The sequence below is a fragment of the Tremella mesenterica genome, assembly GCF_000271645.1.
Source record: "Tremella mesenterica DSM 1558 unplaced genomic scaffold TREMEscaffold_5, whole genome shotgun sequence".
Classification (NCBI taxonomy): domain Eukaryota; kingdom Fungi; phylum Basidiomycota; class Tremellomycetes; order Tremellales; family Tremellaceae; genus Tremella; species Tremella mesenterica.
In genome coordinates, this window is record NW_006711229.1 from 1,382,200 (window position 1) to 1,402,686 (window position 20,487).

Below are 20,487 nucleotides of genomic sequence, written 5' to 3' on the forward strand. Positions count from 1 at the left end.
GAATAAGCATCAACTGATAGCATCTCGCAATGACATATCATAGACTCGTAGATCCCATCTCAGACCAGCTGTTCGTATGATCACTATTAACAAGACCACATGTAAATCATAAGAAAACCCCAACTCCCAAGTATTGTCTCTGCACATTATGTCTAATTCTCTCGTCCCTATCTCACCCTCATTCTGTCGTTCACGAGATACGGCGTGAACACCATACACCACCACTTAAACCACTAAATTCCCTCTGTGCACCTTCTCGGCGTCCCCAAACCCTGTCATGCCGCCTCTATGTGCATTCTGTACATACCCAACTCTCACCTCGTGAACCTCCCCGTCTTCACCAACCGACGTGGTGCTAGTCGCTCCGTCATCAGTCAACAGTTCTTCTTCTCCTTCCGTATCATCTACATACGCTTCCTTTCGCTCAAACCTTTCGGCAGATGAGATTTCAATCTCGTCTGCCCTCCTGAGTCTGTCAAGAGACTCTTCGATTCTCTTCGTTCTCTCGGAACTGGGAGAATCTCCCACCAGAGGTAAAACTGATATTTCCGCTCTTGGCGTTTGAAGATCTTCTTCCGGTCTACTCGAAGAAGATGAAGGTGGTAGAGGGATGTTTAGTGGACCATCACGACCGGCCAAAAGCCATGCGGTCACACGGGCTTCCGGAGTGGGCTGTTCCCATTCACCCTCAGGATGAGTTTGAGGGACTCCCCATTGAGTCAGAATGGCAGAAAGGAGTAAACGACATTCTCTCGCCGACGTGGCGTGGTCGAGCAAGTGTCGAAGGGGCATCAGGTCTTCCAAAGGTATGGAAGGGGCAACGGGTTCAGGAGGGGTCACAGGAGCCGTGTCGACTGTTGTTGGTTCTGATTCAGTCACTGCTGTAGGTGCTGCGGTTTGAGAAGATTGGTCGGTTGTGACAGGTTCGAGAGCGGTGGGAGAAGAATCAGAATCGCCCTCCTCGGCAGTTTGGAAACTGTTCGCGTCGGACGAATACTTGTCGTGTCCTGTCGAAAGCGCAGAAGGTGGCTCCAAAGCGCTGGCGTCCGGATCCGAAGCGGAGGTGCTTTCTTTGAAATGGACGGCAGGAAGAGGGGTTGTGATTTCTCTCTCAACAACAGTGATAATAGGGGATGGGATTTCTTTGTCATGGATCGGTAGAGGAGACGAGCCACCATCCTTATATTGGGCAGCCAATAATGATGAAGTCCGTATTGCCAATTTCTCCGGACCACGCTCGATAGGACTACTCTTGGGCGTAGTGGACCGGATGTGTTCGTCTTCCAAACGTTTGCCTTGTAGTAGATCCGATGGTCGTCTGTCAAGCAGGGCGGCAACCGGCTGAGTGGGAGGGGTCGTCGATTTCCCCTCCACGGCCGAGAAGATTGTCTGTTGAGGGATACTGGGCAATTTGTCATTGGAAATTCTGTCCTTGGATTTGATATCCCGAAGTAAGACGACACCTGTGACAGAGGTGTCGGGTTTGGTGCCAGAGATACCGGTAAGTGTATCTACAGGCGGCCCTTTACGGAAGGTCGTCTTCTGAGGAAGAGGTGGAGCTTCTTCATATCCACGGTTCGTCGATGGCATCGTGTTGGCACTAGCCATGCTCTGCATAGACTTGTTTCGCTTCATTCCACCAGCGATACCGAGATTCGAATGTGACGTGCTGACTACCAACGGAGGAGGATAAGATTTCTCATTGTATTTGTCTTTGTCCGATTTGTCAGATCGTCTCCCTCCAGTAACCTTGGACATCAACGATCGGAAGCCTCTCGTACTCTTTGAAGTGGGAAGGGGTTCGTCGAAATTGACCTGGGAAGTGACAGGGGGAGCAGTGTTATTCAGGAAGTCCGCTAATTCTTGAGCTTCGGTCTTGCCTCTGCGAGGACGAGGGAAAAGATCCTCGTCATCATCCAGTGGATCTTGACGCTTGGTGGTACGCTTGAAAGTCGGTTGTAGCTGCGATGGTGGGGATCGCCGAGTGGACGGTACAGGGGCGGCTTGAGTAGGTGTGGGAGCAGAAGCTTTGGGGGGAGGAGTTCCCAAGACTACAGCCGGGACGATCCGTTTGGTCGAACCGTTGACTTGCTTGGGTAGATCGGCAGGTGCCGAACTGAGTATCTCCATCAGACTGTGCTTTTGTTGTTTTTGACCATTCAAGGGATCAGTGTCCTCGTGGGCTTCTTCCTCGATCGTACTCGCTCCTCTCGCAGTGAGACGAGGACCTGATTCAGACTTCCCGCGACCATGAGACTGGGCTAAAGCGTCCGTCCGGGGTTGAGGCATTGGCGGAACGTCAACAAGTGAGGTCTGAGAAAGGTTTTGAGTCGGTCGAACCGGACGAACGTATGCCGGTTGGGTCGGCGAGCTATTGGTCTTCCCACGACCAGGCATCTGACATCAGTCACAGCTCCTTTGCGGGGTCGTTCCAAATGCTCACCTCAACTGTCTTCAGTCTTGACGGAGTCAGACTGACTTTCATGGTTTCGCCACTCCTGACGAGAGCATCAAATTCTTCCTCTTCCTCATGTTTCATAGAAGGATCAAGTTGCTCGTGATATGCGCCCAAGATGGAGCGCGTAGTGACACTCAAGACACTGCCACTTCTTTCATGCCCGTGGACGGATAGGGACTTTTTAGCCGATGAAGGTCTTCGACCCAGACCACCAAAGCGACCGTGATCTGGAGACGCGCGATGCTGTTCGAAGGAAGTGGGCGGGTTGCGTTGCCCAGGCTCCGCACTTGGAGCGCGATATACTCCTACCGATGTCTTGGACCCATGTGGAGAGTTGCTGGAGGAGAAAACGACATCGGTGGGAGAATCAGACAAGGATGGTCGTTGTGGTGTACCTCCACGCTTGGGTCGAGAACCGGCACGGATGGCAGCTTCAAGAGAATCTTTCACTGAGATGTCAGCTCCGCGCAAAGTCAAATAGATAATTTACCTTTCATTCGTTTGAAAATACCCCATACACTTTCATCTTCGCACAGAGCGACGTAAAGGTCTTGTACACTTGCAGTGGAGATGCTAGAGTCGCGAGCCACAACACGGGCCAGCTGAGCTAAGACATGCTCGCATACGTGTCTTGATATCAGCTCTGATTTCTAGTTCTGTAGCATCTGAAGATACGACTTACTCTAAGATTGCGGTAAGCCATAAGGCAGCCGGTGCAAGAGTATCTTCCGAGGTATCTCCACCCGCAGCCTTCCAAGCGGCCATCAAAGAATCTTCCACTCCTGCCGGTGGGGGAGTCTGAGGTGCGAGTGTCTGTACCTTGTAAGCTCATCATATCCCATCGTGATCACCTTTGAGGATCTCAATGAAGAAATGCACTCACCGAGAAAGTTGCACACTTGTATCTCATCAACTGTGAAGCTGGATCCACTGGGAAATCCGCTGCAATCCCCTCTTTACTAGCTATCATCCCTCTACCCTTTCCACCAGGAGGTAGCCCCTTCCTGGGATCATTGGTCTCATACCAGCTTCTCAATTCCAATTCTGCTTCCCCTACAGCTGATCTTCCCAGTGCTCGAAGACCGGTGGTATCTCCCGCCGATTTGTCGCCCGAGAATACGACCGGAATTCCATGCAGACGCAGATGAGAAGGGTTTATAGAGTCTGCAGCGCTGATAAGAGACGTAATAAGTTCGTCAATCAATAAATTAATATGTTGCAATGCTGGGGCTGAAAGGGTGGTCGGACGAAGATCAGAGATGAGAGCATTTGCCGAAGTGGAGGAGAGGAATGGTAAAGTATCAGAGACTGTAGATCAGTCTCGGATCCTATGATATCGTACAAGGGAATGACTCACCCGTCATTTCGAGTCCACTCTCACAGTCAAGGAATTAAAGAAGATGAAGATGAAGATTGAAGGATCACGGATAGGGAAGAATGGAAGGAACGACTGAAAACATGAGCTCGAATCGATTTCAGTTATGAAAAGGATACTCACTTTGAGTCTAGTGGTGGTGCTGCTTCCCCCCCGGACTATACCAAAGGTGAAGTGAGGGGACTTTGGGGCCTTTGAGATACGGAAGGAGCTCTTCTGCAACGTCAAAGGTATGGAACGGGCAATAAGACGATCGTGACGAGATTGTGGAGCGCTACAATGTGAGCACTTGACAGACAGAATTCACGTCCGCTACGAGCAAAAAGTGAGCGTTCTGACACACAAGAACATGGTCGTCGAAGTGATTGAGTGGGTTTCAGAGGAGAGAGATTGAGACTCACCTGACCGAGATCGCCGATGATGGAATGATTCCAGAATCTGTCAGTCAGGTGGAGTGGAGCGTAGGCGTGAGGAGGAGTTTTACAGAGAATGGGTGGGCAAGAAGAGATTAGCTGTTGACAAGACGACGTTACCAAGGATACAAGAGGGAAGAAGGGAAAGAGGGGTGCAAGGGGGCAGGGGAGAGGGGCAAGGGGAAGAGCCGAGAAGACAGGACACGCTAAGACAAAGAAGAAAAAGATTGGAGAAAATTGATGAAACCAGCACGGACCCGGTAAAGAGTGGGCCCGAGCGTCTCTGCCACTTGACAGGCACGGCCATGAGGGCAGGGGGGGACTAGCTGCTAGAGTAGAGTACCATGCTACCCTACACAACTAGATGCTACTCGTAACTGCTCTGTTGCTCTTCCACTGTATGCCGCAGATCGCCCCGTCTTACTCTCATGATATGTATGCATGTGGAAGTGATGTATCGTGTCAGAGCAACTATCCGTTGCGCGCATGCGTAAAGGGTAACCCAACCCCCGTCAAGCAGCAAGAAGTGTCTCACGTAGATTCACATCAGCCGCCAAAAAGCCATGTCCTGTTTCGTCTCAGCTCAGACCGCTCGGAGTAATCAATTCACTCACCAAATCCTTGCTCAATTGCAAAATCTTTTGAGCGCTGATAGGCCGCAGGGTCCTGAGGTGGCACCCAAAATTCGTCAATGATGGGGATTTGCAATAGGTTCATCTATGTGTAAGTCGTCTCTCTACGATGTCATGTGGGGATGTAACAGCGGAAAGTACTCACCTTGCGAGTGATGACGATCATTGTATTGGTCCTCACCTCCATCCAGTCACTCCTCTCGAACGTCAATGGCTCGCTGGCCAAGAGGAATATGCGTTCCCGCTTGTCCGCTTTGGTCATGCGGTACATACCTTCCTCTTCGTACTCTTCGAACGATGTGCCCGAGGAGAAGAAGAGCGAGGAGGCCTCGTTGGTACGCGAGTTGATATACCGTGTGGCAACTACAGTCTCGCCGTCTGTGACTACGAAGTTCAGCAGATGAGGTGAGGTCTGGTTGTCATCAGCGCCAGACGACGTGGGAGGAATCTGTCGTGGACCACTCACGACTCCAGCTTCTTTGGACAGCTGATTGATGTGGGCAATGGTCTGGGTCATGGCTTCACACAGTTCCTGATGACTGAACACTCTTGCATGAGGGTCTTTCAACTTCACCGTCAGCGATAGCCGCATACCATTTCCGGGGCACGTACCTTCGAAAGAAATAGTACAAAGGCCCATTCCGAATCGGTGTATCCCAGAGGGAATAGGTAGAGCTCATCTGGAAGACCGTCCTGCATAGCGCGACGCATCTGAGAAAAGCCGCTGATCTAGATAATCAGTCGTCGTGTTCATTATGCTTAGGAAAGGATTTCACCTCTCCATTGTGCATCCACTGTTAGTGTCAGCTACCACAGTTAAGCAGTAAGTGAGATACAAACGTACCATAAGTTTGTCGAAGGCCCATGGATGACAGTTCTCTTCACTCGCTGACTGATCAGTGACAACCATAGCATGTATCATCGACGTACGTGCACCAGCCATAGTAGTAGCCCTGACATGCGCACTGACCAGTCAGCATATCGGACAGAGGAGGATGACGTGCTCACAAGACGAGAGGGGATCTGATCTTCTCTGCCAAACGCGTGAGATTTGTATTGCTCCACGCCTGTATTGGTCAGCATCTCCATGACGATAACGTGATGAAAGGAGCGAGTGGTGCAGAACATACCGGGGTGATACTCTTGAAGATACAAGGCCGTTCGTTTTGCAGCTCCTGCTCGTATTCCCTCATTTGCCACAGCTCGGCTGCTTTCCCTTCATCAGCCACTCCATGGAGGACCTCGCCTTTTCGGGCATGCTGATTCTTTGCCACTGGGTCAGAGATAGGGGAGACGACTGGTTTGGGTACCACCTCTGCAGGAGACACATGAGGTAATGGATCATACCACCCTATCCCAAATCCATCAGCCTGGAAAGTGAGCAGAGATGGAAGGGTAAAGGTGAGACTCACGTTGAATGGGCGCGAGGAGGGTAAGCGCAGTTTGGATTCGAAGGCCTGGTTGATGATACTGTGTCGTGGACGAGTGACCAGATGTGCCAACTGAATTGGCTGGTCGCCTTTGTAAACTATCTACGAATGTCAGTGATCGACGACTGTCAATTGGGTTCAGAGGACATACGAAACGACACATCCTTATCAAAAAATGTGAGTGTAGATGTCGAAGAACAAGATGGATGTTCCGCCTGGGAAAAGTATGCAAGTCTTATAAATTGAAAAAGAGCGCAGTTGGCGGAGAGGATGGGTCAATGTCGGACTTCATTGACGGCGAGTCGGGGTTGAAAGGAGGATTGGACGCATTGGGGGGTCGGGCGTTTCACCGTGTAGGGGCCAAGGTGAGGTTCGAGGAAAGATCTGAGGTAGGCTGAATATGCAGCCTTGTATATTTGATATGGCCTGCGTGTATGTGAGGCTATGCCGAGGGTGGTGGGCAGATCAGGGTGGGAATGGAATGAGCCAGTCAGCATGGAAAAGCACTTCGAAAAGGCGGTGGGGATGAGGATAAGGGGGGTCGTGTGGCAAGTCACGTGAGCGTCATCGGAGCCCCGCAGTTTCACTAGACATTTGCTCCCGCTTTCCAATCCTACAGGGGCGCATCGCTCAAAGAGGTCTGTTGGGTTCAATTTGGTCCCCACTTTCGTCTTTTCAATCTCCTGCTTACTGCTGACTGCTTCTTATACTCGCCTCCCTCACCTGCTTCATTCTCTTCATATTACCAACATGTCTATCAGAGCTGTGAGTCTATCGTTGTGAAAAGTCCTGTTGACGATAACTGATGGAATGTCAGATTGTCAAATGTACGTCCTCTTTTCGCTCGAGGCCTTTTCGACAAGGCTCTTGCTAACACTTTTGACAGCTGTTCTCTCCGGTGACACCCTCATCGTTCGTCCCAAGGAGCTTCCTGAGAAGGGCAAACCTTCCAAGGAGAGGTGAGCAAGCTGCTTGTCATGCTGCTCATATGTTCTGACGTCTAGACTTTTGCACATCGCCGGCTTGAGCGCACCCCGTATGGGATCGATCAATCGTGAAGACGAGCCTTATTCTTTTTCTTCACGAGAGTTTCTACGTAAACTCCTTGTCGGTAAAGAGGTTGCTTTCAACATCACTCATACGTTAGACTCAAAGAATGGCAATGGACCGGTACGACCCACTTCATACGTCTGTCATGTCGCTGATGGAAAGGCAGGGGACAGGGAATTTGCTACCATATACATAGCTCCTGCTGCTCCTGGACAATCGCCTCAAGATATTGCTTTTCTCGCCGTCTCCTCTGGATGGGCTAGGGTACGCGAGGGGGTAGGAGAAGGTGACGAGGCTGTCAGGTAGGTCCATTTGAATACCATCTCACCAATACTGATGATCCAGACGTTTAGGAACAGATGAGGCAAAACGAAGAGAGGCTCTTCGAAACGCCGAGGCACAAGCCAAATTGGACGGCAAAGGTCTCTGGGCGGAACAAGGCGAGAGCGTATGTGTTCCTTGCCAGTCTTGAATATCCGGTGGCTAACATGTCCAGCAATGCACGGTCTCTTTTCAAATGCCGCCAGATCCCGTTGCTTTCATTGCAGAACACAAGGATCAGGACATTGATGGTCAGTCTTCTCGTCTACGTCGGAAGCTTGGGCTCACCTAAAAGCAATCGTTGAGCAAGTCCGCGATGGTACTCAGTTCCGCGTCCGTTTGCTTCTTGACGACTCGAGACATCAATTTATCAACCTTGTCCTTGCGGGTGCTAAGAGCCCACGGTCTTCTGCGCGGGACGGAGATTCGAGTATGGCAGAACCATGGGGCGAAGAAGTATGTCTCCAAATTCGTACTGAGCTTGTACTCACAAGCAGGCCAAGCATTTTGCGGAAGTCCGAGTCCTACAACGGTTGATAAAGGTTCGCCTCCTCACAGCTCCGGCGAACTTGGGTGTCTCACCATTTCAAAGTGGCCCCACACCCGCCGCAGCGTCGAAAACAAGTACAAATGGTGCCTCAACACTTCCAGCTCCCACTACAGGTGGTCCAAGTATCATCATCGGTACTGCGTGAGTCCAATCATGCAGTCCCGACGGAGTCCAGCTGAAATCGTAGCACGCATCCTAATGGTAATATTGCCGAGTTTCTCTGTGGGGCCGGTCTGGCCAAGGTCATAGATGTGAGCATTGCTTGCGTTCTCTCTAATGTATCAGCTGATCGATCAGTGGCATGCGGGCATTCTGGCTCCGCTGGGTGGACTAGAAAGACTACGAGCCGCTGAACGATCTGCCAAAGAAAAGAGACTTTGTTTGTGGGAGGGATACGGCACAACGGCAAAGGGCACGAACGGTGTTGCAGCTCATGTCGATGTAGCCACAACAAAAGGCTCTACTTTCGAAGCTACAGTCGTTCGGATATGGGGATCCGATCAATTGTCTCTCGTCGCTAAAGGGGACGAGGATGGAAAGGAAAGAAGAGTACAGCTTGCATCAGTCCGTGGACCGAGGTGAGTAAAGAATTCAGCTCGATGTGCTGATCATCAGGGGCGCTGGAGTCAGGGAGACGTACTGGGCCAACGAGGCCAAGGAATATCTGCGAAAAAGGGTGATTGGAAAACATGTGAATGTATTCGTAGACTACGTCAAGCCTAAGGATGGCGAGTATGAAGAACGCGAATGTGTCACCATCACTATAGGGGCACATAACGAGTGAGTTATGAAGCTTCGAATCTGCTCTATTGCCCTTTTGAAGTTGTCTGGACCATGCTCATAAAACCAGGAACATCTCAGAGCAGCTCATCGTTCGTGGTCTAGCGACCGTACTCCGACACAAAAGGGACGATGAGGATCGTTCCGCTGAGCTGGACAAATTGGTGGCAGCGGAACAGAAGTGAGTATGAGCCGGTCATTCACGAAAAACGCGCTGAAGAGACAGGGCTGTCGAAGAAGAAAAAGGGGTGCATTCTCAGAAGGAGGTAGCATTGCCAAGGATTGTGGACGCTTCCGAGAATGCCAGTAGGGCGAGTCAATATCTACCCGCTTGGAAACGAGCCGGGAGACACGCTGCCGTGGTGAGTGACTTCAATTCTCAGGCCTTGTTCACCGTAGTTAGCGACTATCATCTGTTGACGATGTGTTATACCATGGTGCTCACACTGACACCCAGGTCGAATTCGTTGCTTCAGGCTCTAGATTCAAGCTGTTTCTACCAAAGGAAAATGCCAAGCTCACCTTTGTCTTGGCTGGTATGTCTTCCAGCCGGCACGTGCACACCATCACAGTAGCTTAAAATAGGTATACGAGCACCACGAGCCGCAAGAAGCAATACTGAGAAATCTGAACCGTACGGTCTGGAAAGTCAGAAACACTCATCGAAATATATGCAACGAGATGCAGAAATAGGTATGCCTCTCCTCTTTGAAAACTTATGGATACGCCGCTTATTCTCAGTGTTCGATAGCACCGACAAACAAGGCGGGTTCATTGGTACGATGTTTGTTGGAGGCATCAATGTTGCTGTGGATCTCGTCCGTGAAGGGTGAGCATCTCCCTTTATCCGTTCTCGAGTTTGAATTGATGGGCTGCAGCCTTGCGACAGTGCATACCCATTCTGCCGAACAATTGCCGGGTGGTAGGGAGCTCATAGCGGCTGAAGAAGAGGCCAAGGCCGCAAGCAAAAATGTATGACTTTTCCATAGCCACTGGTACGATGCTGATAAAGTCAGATCTGGTCCGACCTGGCCACTCAAGAGGCGCAACCCACAGCCGATGATGCCTTGGGTGCATTGGCCCCTGAGTACCTGGATGTCTACGTCTCTGCTGTTCGAGATTCTGACCCATTTGGCTTCTCAGTGCAAGTTCTGGATCCTCCGAGTGAGTTGAGCGAAATTTTAATCCATCTCTACTATGCTTCCCCAACTCTACAAAAAGTCTCACTGAGAGTATGGAACAGCTGGATCTGTTCTGGTTCGGGCATGAGCTGATGAGTCAGGTGTGTCAGCTTTAGAAAAGCTCATGAGCGATTTTTCACTCCATCATCGCACGTCCACTTCCGCTTCTCCCGCCGGCTTCACTCCCAAACTGGGGGATCTGGTGTCTGCAAAGTTCACCGAGGATGATCAATGGTTCGTGCTATTCCTGTAGCTGATTGCTGTATGGCGAAGCTGAGCAACAGGTATCGTGCCAAAGTCAAGAGGGTATCGGTAATGAGGAAAGAGGCTTTGCTACAATTCATCGATTATGGTAATGAAGAAACGCTTCCTTTCACTCGGATCAGACCTTTGGATACCAAGTTCAAGGGTCTGCCCGGTCAGGCGAGAGATGCTCGGTTGAGGTATGTAGTTTTACCCACAACGTCACTCGATCGAATGTTGCTCTAGCCCGTTATACGCCCACGCCGGAAACAAGATGTGGAAACTGATGAACAGCTTCGTCAAGCTTCCCGCTAAGGACAAAGATTACGGTCCTGAAGCTTATAGACGGTTTGGTCGGCTCACGGAGGTGAGTTATCTCTTGTTTCTCAGAACATCTCCCTCACTGTCTTGCGTCAACGCTGTATTGTAAGGCTCACAAGCTCATGAGGCAGGGTAAAAAACTCGTCGCCAATATCGACCACAGGGAAGGCAGTCTACTGCATCTTCGCTTGATCGACCCGACCGATCCCAATTCTGCCGAAGATCCGCTTACATGTCTCAATGCGGACTTGGTGCGAGAAGGTGAGTATAGGATTATCAAGTCTGACTTAACGCTGATGATGCAGGACTAGCATCTATCGATAAGAGCTGTCGTTATCTTTCTGCCTATCCGCAGATTGTGAAAAAGCTACAGGATGGTGAGTTGTTGCTCACTGAATTACCCTCATAGCCTCCCGACTTGAATCCCTCTCTACTGTTCTGTAATGTCGTCCCTTGAATAAATAAGAGTAAAACGCCTATCTCAGCACAAGCGACTGGTCTGAAGTAGAGCTGACAATTAGCTGTGGAAGGAGCCAAAGCCGACCGTTTGGGAATGTTCGAATATGGCGATGTGAGTGAAGACTAGTACTGTGCATAGAACGATCAACGATCATCATGACAAGATCAAGAGAATCATAAAGGCATGTCAATGAGTGCATGAACTGCAATGCATAGTGTTTCACACTGAGAAGCATCCCTCACAAATGGTCTACCACATGACATGTCGATAAAATTCAGTCTTCCGTTTTGGGAGTCAAGGTGTAATGCCGTTCTAGGACCCGTTTGGTGAATTGTCCAAATGTTTCAGATGGGGATATGAAGTCGCCAATATCGGGTCTGTCATTAACATTGATCCTTCGTAACGAATCGATATGGAACAGGAGGACATGTCCGGCGTGTACGTGTACCAAGTTACTGGGCGAGATCACATGTCGATGGTGGAGATGAGATTGAATAGATCAAATAGAGGTAAGGGTACTAAGGGAGAAAGTTATATGGACTTACTGTAAGAAAAAAGCAAAAGTTTCTCTTGAGATCGTATTGGATGATTCACCCATAGTACCTGAGACGTAATGAGGTGTAGCTGCGAGTTTCCCTTCAGTCAAGATTTCTAAAGCTTCTCCGATTTGGAATCCTGCTAATCAGCTTTCCGTCAGATGTCAAATACCAGATCTCCCTCTGTCTTCTCTCTCTCTATTTCTTCTCTCTCTATATATATATATTTCTTCTCTATATATATATATTTCTTCTCTATATATATATATTTCTTCTCTCTATATATATATATATATATTTCTTCTCTCTCTCTGTGTATGTAAGTGTGTGTGTGCTCTTGCCTCATCTATCGTTTGAATCAATTCGACCAGCGGAAGGACACGAGAAAAAACTCAAGATAATTCGTGAAAATGTGGATGATGGTTCATGTGCCATCTGAGAAAAATGACGAGCGCACCTAAACAATCAAACGGTATATCAACCTTGACCGGTTTTCCTTTATCTGAACTTTCACCCCGAGGATAAATCCATAGACCCGCTTCTGTCGAAGGCGGTTCAATGATGTTAGGGGGTGAAATAGAGGAATCGAGGTATATGGCTGAACAAAGACCTGTGAGAAGGGAATGATCAAGATGTGTACCGCATAATTCATCTTGTGTGATTTGAGAGGATGATTGAGGGTAGTAATGTAATAATCTTGCCTAGATAGATTTCAGTTTTGACCCTTTTTCAAGCTTTTCTCAGATGTCTCCAATCATGTCAGAGATTATCCGTACGAGTCATCAAAGGGTAACTCGTCTATTCCTCCTGCTCCTTTTGTCCATCCTACAGATTGTGCCGTCATCCGATGAGGACGCCTCCGAAGTCCGATTCTTTAGCCTCCCTCCTCCTCTCTTCAACCATATGAGAAGTCATGCCATCATTTGAAGAGCAAGTTTGTATACTCGTGGAAGTTCAATTGACCCGAATGAAAGGATGGAAAGAGTCAAATCTCACTTTATGACAATTTGAACCTTTCAACAAATCCCCTACACCCTCACTTCCCTCTATACTTGATGACACTGATATTGTCAATATTCAGATTCAACATACTTCTCAGGAGGGAAAAGACATACCAAATGTTTCACAAGCTTTAGCAAGTGATAAACCCACTTCGTAGATTATCTTCCCTAATCTAATCGTCAATTGATATTCCAGAGACCGGAGGGGAAGATAAAATGTTGGAGATGACTCACGCTTTGAAAATGCGCTCGAATTCCTCTAATCCAGGTTCGTCAGGCCATACATTACCATGATAATATCCGCCCGTCAGATACTGCTGTGGCGAAAGACACGAAACACTTACTCTGGATAAGATGCCCGAAGAGAAGACGGAACATCAGGAAGGTCGGTCAGAGGGTTTGCATAGAACGATCCTTTCAAAAGGTCCGGTTTCTATCTTTCAGCAGCAGCCTATAGTGACGTGAGCAAGAGTAGGGCAGCAAGAACACGTCGTGGAGTGAAGTGATGATGATGGACACCCTGGAAGAGAGAGGGTCGACCGGAAATACATTGCTGGAAGGACAGATGCAGTATGGGCAAGAGTAGGGAAGTAGCAGTGGCGGTTTGGGGAGGGGGCAGGGGGGATAAAAGACGAGACATACACCAGTCATCACTTCTTTCCCGTGACTCCAACCAAACATATAACTCGTCTCTGGTCGAGCATACTTCTCTCTGTTTTGTTCGGGAAGTGTAGCGAATCTCTCTCCCAGTCGGAAAAGGTTTTCTCGTAGATGCTTATACTCTTCTGGTAGATCTTACCCTTAGTGTACATCAAACATTGGTCAAGTTGAGTTGAGAAGAATCTCACGGTGTCACCATGTACAGTGTTTTGTAGATAAGGTATTGTCGAAACGACTAAGGTGTTCACGAAGACTTACCTGAAATCAAGACGATACCCAGACATCCTAAATCATGTCCGAACGCTTTCTCTATATCTTTTCGTAAGCCATCTGGATCCGAAAGTAGAGTGGGGAAGGAAATGACCACTGGAGACACTGGGGAAGACATGTTTCTGCATACTGTATGCTGACAAAATGTGAGTCGTTGAGAGACGCGACAGGGAAGGGAAGCGCGTCGGTTAACCGGTTAACCGGCTTGTCCACCTCAATCTCGCATGAAAATAGAGTAGAGTAGAGTACTCGAGTATCTGATTCATGCTTCAAAGATTAGGGTACGAGTACTCTCAGCCAGAGGAGAATACCTATCTTCTGCTCTTGAAGGCAAGTGAGCTACCAGTGACTCTAAACGCCGTGTGTCCTCCATCGCGGGAGATATTTGACACCTATGATGGTAGGCTAGCAAGGATACAGACGTCAGACTTGATTTCCATCTGAAAACACCTTGCACCATCAGAAGTCTCTCCCTCTCGAGCCCGACGCTTCCCGCATCCAGCGACTAATACACAGTGTAGACTTGACTCAATGAAGCAAGATTGTGTAGCTCTCTATGTCGATGCCGCGAAGACGCCACCGCGGCTAAGTACCGGATCAAGTAAAGTTTCCGAAACGTCTCCTTGTTTATTCAATCCTACCCGTTGTTCAGATACTGCACAATCAGCTAAGCTTTAGCATCTCACTCAACTTTCACTAAAGTGGACTTGTTGTGCCAATTTTCATATGGACCAGTAGATCAGTAGAGCAATATTACGACACCTTTCCACTTTTGTCACCGTATCATCAAACCCGACTTACCTGAATTGGAAATTTCAAATTTCCATGCCGTCGTTTCACCACAATGACGGGTTCTAAACCTGATCATCCCCTCATCAATGCTTCGTCATACGACCCGAACTTCCCGTATCATCTCATTTCTCTTACTGAAGCAAAATGACTTGTTCGAAAATGAAACAGGAAGGAGATGAGATGTGGAGTGATCTCATCTCCCGTCAATATTTGGTATATAGGACGAACCCCTGTGAACCTACATCCTATCCTTCAGTCCAAGCTTTCAAAGTAACCTTCCAACATATCTTAGGTGACGAGTCTAAGAACAACACCAGACCATCCTAGGGTCATCACTCATCTATCAAATTTCGACAAGACTTTTCCACTTCCAGTTCACATGAATGAATTGAGTGAATCATACATAATCTACGATCTACGAGTCTGGTCATTTCAAGTCACCCGAAGATTACTAGATACATTTGACCAATTTTGACATCATTCACCGGGTGTGATCGGTATGTCAATCACGCCTTTCTTCAATTACATTCCACTTTCATCCTCTTTCATATTCTCACTTCTTGTTCCCATGTGTATAATAACTTGGTTCCCATTTCTCATCCTCATCCTACAAAACTTGATAGATTAGTTGCCACCTCTAACTGAAGCTCAGGATAACCAAGCAACGACTAGTCAAACCGATTAGACTAGTCAGACCATTCATACGAGGACCGTCTTCATCTCTTGATCAGAATCCGACCCAATGGACATGTCCCGCCAATTTTCAAACGAGCGAGCCGTTGTGGCTCCTCGGAAAACTTCTATTCCCCTTCCTCCTATCACTCAATCACCAAAATCAAAGGAAAGGGGCGCGAGCTTGTTGTCTGATGATATCTATACATCGAACAACCTCGCCTTGCTGGCTTCCTTACTTTCGGATCGGGCGACTTGTCTTCCGTCTCAACAACCAGAGTCCACAAAACGAAAACACAAGAAGACAAATGGACGTCATAAAATTTCTGGCAAAAAAGGTCGAAAACTTCCTTCCTGGGATATGTCATTCAGCCTGGAGCCCATCAAGGAGGAGGAAGAGATGAAAACCCAAAGAAGTAGTGCGATTCGACAATATGGTCGTAAGACAATTGTTAAGCCGATTGAACGCCAGTGTAATATCTATCCTCCGAGAGCCCGATTAGCCACACCAGAGCCAGAACCGGAATCGGACAATCATCGATTTGCCGACGTCTCGATAGATGATTGGTCCCTGGATGTGGAGGTGACGAAAGAGGAAGAGGAAGTTGGGTCTGATACACAATCAGAGATAGACGAGTTATTTCCTTGCAGGTTTGACAACCACAACAAGGAAGAAGAAGATACTATCCCAGGCGAGCATTCGTATCCCACACCCGCACCGACCGAAATATCCGATACCTCGGATACAGAGACGCAAGAGGAAGAAAGGAGTTCCTCCCCTGACGGATGTGATTTCGAAACAAGCAGATGGTCGAGAACATCGATAGAACACCTCTTGAACCCTCAGACTGAAGACTTTGAGAGGATTCAAGAGCCCCAAGAACGGCCAGAACGGCAAGAACCCCAAACAATCATCACCACTTACACACCCACTCTCAACCAATTTGCCTTTTCTCCAGTTCCCGACCTGATCTTATCTCCCCTACGTAATGTCCACCAAACACCCAACCTAAATCGAGGCTCATACAATTCTGAATCGTGCACCTACTCTCCTTCCTCATCCGGATCACCAGACAGTTTTCAGCTCGTCACTCCACACTACGCTCCTCGTCTACCTTCCCTCTCTAGACTCCCACAATTACTCACACCCAGTCCTCCCCACCTTCACATCCTTAACCCCCTCGTTCTCACACGACGAGGATCTGAGCTCAACCAGGAATTATGGCAAGATCAGGTTTCGAAAAACAGAACTCCCAAAGACTATCAACAATGTCTCACCAAAAACCGAGCTTCATTCACAAATGCCTCAAGCCTTCATAATTACCACTATTCCCCCAAAGCTAATGTCACGGAACTGGAATCCTTGATCGAGTCCAGGCTGAGAACTTTGGATCTTTCTCAGCCTCGTCATTCAGCAATTCACTCTCCAACATGTGAAGCAGCGAACCAAGCAAGTTCGGCTGATGTGCCCACATGCTCTGCGCATCCTCTTCGTCATGTCCTTCCTCTACTCCAAGATTTAAACCGAAACCAACATGACGAGGATCTTTTTACCCAATTGAACAGTTTCCGATTCCCCTCTCTGAAATCCTCAACCTCAGCCTCTGGACCTCTGTTGATCACCTCAAATGCACTTCAGCTGGATATCCCACCACAGGAAAGATTCAATGCCCTCGGTTTCCTGGAGGTGGAAGTGGATGGAGAAGGACGTTTCAGTGATATAATATCCGAAAAGTCAGACCAAGACGATGAATCATCAGAATCGGAATACAGCCAGGAATCTGAAATACTCAAGGAGGACGACTGCTGTAGCAACAGTGAAGAAGAAAACTGCAGCAAAGTTGGAGACCTGGGCTATGACGAGGAAGAGAATGATACCACTATCAGAGACTCGGCCCAGGGATACTTTTCACATATTCCTCCTTCCTCAGAGCCTGGTTTTGATCACCCGAGTCGTGCTGCTGCCGCCTTGAGGGATCACAAGCTGAACGCAGAGTTTGCTGAGCGTTTTATCATCGGTGATCAGCTAGGATTTGGGGGTTATGGCTTTGTTGTTTCTGCCATTGATCTGTTCGCCACTCACCAGAATGAAGTACACGTAGCGGTGAAGTTTGTGTTCAAAAGTAGGATGGAGGAGTCGGATAAAGCTGAAATGGTGGATAAGCTGCCCAAGGAGGCATACGTATTGAGTCAAGTTCGACACCCGGGGATCATTCTTCTCTTGGCAGTGTACGAGGACGAGAAGTTCTATTATTATGTGAGTTATCATACTTGGATCGGTAATATTGAACTTTCATTCAAAATCGTCTCAACCATTCCAGTCCAGTCATACCTCCTGGCACTCATTTGAATGGTGAAAGGAGAACCACGATCCAATTGAACATTAGATCCTGAGCGTATTTGAGGATCGGGCTGACCTCCAGGTCACAGAACTTCACGGTGACTCTTGGCGAAAAGGGGCCAAGACGATCGAAGGTCAACATTATCTAGAATATCTTGCCTTGTCCAAACGACCCTCTCAGCTTCCCATATTTCCCGAGGGTCACTTTAATCCTCCCATCGCTCAACATGTCAGTTCCAGACGCACTCAACCTCGTGTCTGTGGTGAAAGCTATTCAATGAACGACAATGCTAAGCTCTTGGCGCAACGAGCACGTTCTCCTCTTTTGAAAGCTCAACTCGGGTTGGAAAACTTGACTCCTTCCCCGTCTCTCACACTGTATACCATAAATGGAGGACGGAAGGACGAGGAGAAGAATTTGAATGAACGAACGGTACCACCACAAATGATACATACGAATTCTCAAGAGAAACCAAATATGGAACGTAGACCGAGTTACGATCTCTTCGAATGTTGTGAGCATGTAAGATTCACCGATGATCAAGCTAAAAATATCTTTAGACAGATAGGTTGGTTTCTTCTTACATAATTTCGAAGTAGGACAAAAATTTTAACATCAGTTCAAGCTGTTGCTTACCTTCATATGAGAGGGATATATCATCGAGATTTGAAAGACGAGAATATCGTCATTGATAGATATCTCAGAGTGAGTGAATTGTCAAAAGATGTTGAGGGGTTAAGCTGAAGGTTTGAAGGTCAAATTGATCGATTTTGGTAGCGCGGTATTGGAAGATGATTTTGATAACCCTATCCAGTACTCGATGTATAGAGGAACGGCAGCTTACGCTCCACCTGGTAAGTTTTCTTCTCTTCTTTCTCTCTATCTCTATCTCTCTGTATTCATATACCCTCGGAGAACATTGTTCATTTGATCTTCAAAATAGGGGAGATTTTGTAGGACGAGCTGATGATTCAGAAATCTCTAGAGGAATGTATTACGAAGCTGCCAAATGTGACGTCTGGGCACTAGGAGTCATATTATCCATCCTTCTCACTGGATCAGTTCCATTCCCTCATGTGAACGATGCGGAGGCAGGAAGGATGGTACTGAAACGACCTATTTCTAAGCAGGCGGAAAGTTTGATGAGATTATGTTTGACCGTCGAGGCAGAAGAAAGACCGAATATATGGAAAGTGAAAGCTCATCCTTGGTTGAGGCAAGTCCCATTGGTCTTTTGATCCAATGTTTTCTTCTGTTTTTCACTGGTCGTACCTGTTCCGACCATAAACGGAGAGGGAGAGATAGTAACATGGAGTCGGATAGGATAGTGAGCGGGTTTGAGTATGTGACTTGGAATGGGATGATGAATTGCGAGAGATGGTTGAGAATCGTTGTATGCTCTTAATGTGTTGTTTTGGGCCATGGTTCAATCATCTAGGTTGCATGTCATGTCTTTCTTGCTTGATTGTATGCTTTGTCGATCGTCAATTTGTTCATGTTCAAGTTTCACACTGCCACACCTGGTCGCCCAGAATCTTCCCACGGTGTCGATGACTCCAAGCCAACCTGAGACGAACAAAGCAAGACGTTTTGAAAAAGATGACCATATCTTAGCTATGCTTTCAACTCATATGCACTGTTACGTCCCATCTTCTTCTCCAGATGTAGAACTAGAAGCTAGGATATATCTTCCATCATGGTCAGAGAAAGATTCATCTTCGGTAAAACCATTATCGCCACAGATAGCGGAAGAGAAATTAAAGCAATGGTATGGGTCAACCTCAGGGACAGGTAGTGATGGAGAAGTGCAAAGACAGAGAAAAGTGATAAGAATGGTATTGGGTGTACATCCTTGGAGTCGATTAGGTGGTAATATGCTTGATCCGTAAGTTCACCTTTTCCACACTTCGCTTTATCATCCTCACCCCGCTGATCCAATTCAATTCACTATGACGTTTCATCTTCAAACCTCATCCATTTTGATACACCATAACGAATCCAAAGATATGTCGTATCAAATGTTTAGTTTGTCAATTGTGGTAGTTTCACTGACTCAAATATGTGAAGAAGTAAGTAAATACAAAGGATGTTAATTGATATTCAAGCGTATTGACACATTCACTCGTCCCCGCCGCTCTCAGTCATTCAAGGACAGGAGTGATCACCATCAATATGCGAGGTGTTGGCTTATCAGGAGGATGGCAAGCTTGGTTAGGGTCGGATGGGGCTGGTAAGGATGTGATAGCGGTTGAAGAATGGATGGGGAGGATATTGGGTGTGAAAGAGGTTTGGAGATTGGTTTGTTTTCTCTGACCTCACTTCCACCCGCCGCACCCGTTCTCCCCCCATCACCACCTCCGTTGATCTCTACCTCGTCTTTTTGATATTCTCTCTTCCTCGCAACCGACCACTTTCTGTGAAAGCGTGACACTCTTCCTCCTTCTCACTAATTATTCCTTCTCGAGTTTATGGGCTATCTATTTTGGAACCACCGGATCCCTGTGACACTCAACGAAGTCCAGGAGTATGGCTGGGATGTGGATGTTTAGCAGAAAGAGAAGAACACAACCAGCGATCAATCTAATTCACCCACAGGGATATTCATGGGGAACCATGTCCGTCCTCTCGCCCGCACCTTCTCCTCCCCTTCGTCTAAAAGGAATCTTCTTGGTATCTCCCCCATTGTCCATATTCAAACTCACCGCTTTCGTTTCTTCTTCTCTCTTACCCGCCGCCCTGCAGACAATCTTGGACGATCCCGAGACGTCGAACACAGCTTCAGCGGATCGGATACGAATATGGATGATCCACGGTACGGAAGACGAGTTCACCAGTAATTCCGTCTATCATGCTTTCTCTGAGAAATTCGAAGGAAGAGGATTACATATTGTTGAGATACCTTCTGGAGGACATTTCTATAGGTCTCAGGAAGAACACGATTTGTTGACCAAGACGATCAAGGAGTGGCTGGAGTGAGGTGACTAGTTGGCATGGAGGTGA

At 47.9% G+C, this 20,487-nt stretch overlaps 4 protein-coding genes across 4 annotated transcripts; 2 read left to right on the forward strand and 2 right to left on the reverse strand.

Moving 5' to 3' along the window:
- Positions 1-4,852: 4,852 nt before the first annotated feature.
- Positions 4,853-6,410, reverse strand: TREMEDRAFT_30393 (uncharacterized protein; the record flags this gene model as incomplete). Its single annotated transcript, XM_007004356.1, has 10 exons — positions 4,853-4,963; positions 5,024-5,290; positions 5,345-5,446; positions 5,491-5,607; positions 5,655-5,672; positions 5,723-5,766; positions 5,809-5,843; positions 5,887-5,945; positions 6,009-6,248; positions 6,291-6,410. Coding segments are annotated over 10 exons (1,113 nt in total), but the record flags the coding sequence as incomplete, so codon positions are not given.
- TREMEDRAFT_71699 (uncharacterized protein) lies at positions 6,372-11,446 on the forward strand (the record flags this gene model as incomplete). Its single annotated transcript, XM_007004803.1, has 25 exons — positions 6,372-6,485; positions 6,715-6,718; positions 7,195-7,267; positions 7,313-7,478; positions 7,521-7,660; positions 7,704-7,806; positions 7,855-7,930; positions 7,975-8,135; positions 8,177-8,370; positions 8,417-8,480; positions 8,527-8,807; positions 8,845-9,009; positions 9,080-9,190; positions 9,236-9,371; positions 9,467-9,545; positions 9,595-9,702; positions 9,751-9,838; positions 9,888-9,981; positions 10,026-10,173; positions 10,292-10,424; positions 10,475-10,633; positions 10,728-10,800; positions 10,886-11,015; positions 11,060-11,131; positions 11,276-11,446. The coding sequence occupies 25 exons, from the start codon at positions 6,372-6,374 to the stop codon at positions 11,338-11,340; spliced, it is 2,937 nt and encodes a 978-aa protein (XP_007004865.1). The 3' UTR covers positions 11,341-11,446.
- Positions 11,447-11,488: 42 nt separating this feature from the next.
- On the reverse strand, positions 11,489-13,480 carry TREMEDRAFT_30927 (uncharacterized protein; the record flags this gene model as incomplete). The annotated part of the gene is made up of 8 exons (XM_007004417.1): positions 11,489-11,591; positions 11,760-11,889; positions 12,208-12,451; positions 12,747-12,811; positions 12,866-12,924; positions 12,986-13,096; positions 13,123-13,184; positions 13,394-13,480. Coding segments are annotated over 8 exons (861 nt in total), but the record flags the coding sequence as incomplete, so codon positions are not given.
- A 3,643-nt stretch (positions 13,481-17,123) lies between these two features.
- Positions 17,124-18,725, forward strand: TREMEDRAFT_30731 (uncharacterized protein; the record flags this gene model as incomplete). The annotated part of the gene is made up of 6 exons (XM_007004395.1): positions 17,124-17,402; positions 17,569-17,740; positions 17,882-18,055; positions 18,107-18,192; positions 18,242-18,341; positions 18,463-18,725. Coding segments are annotated over 6 exons (1,074 nt in total), but the record flags the coding sequence as incomplete, so codon positions are not given.
- Positions 18,726-20,487: the final 1,762 nt, after the last annotated feature.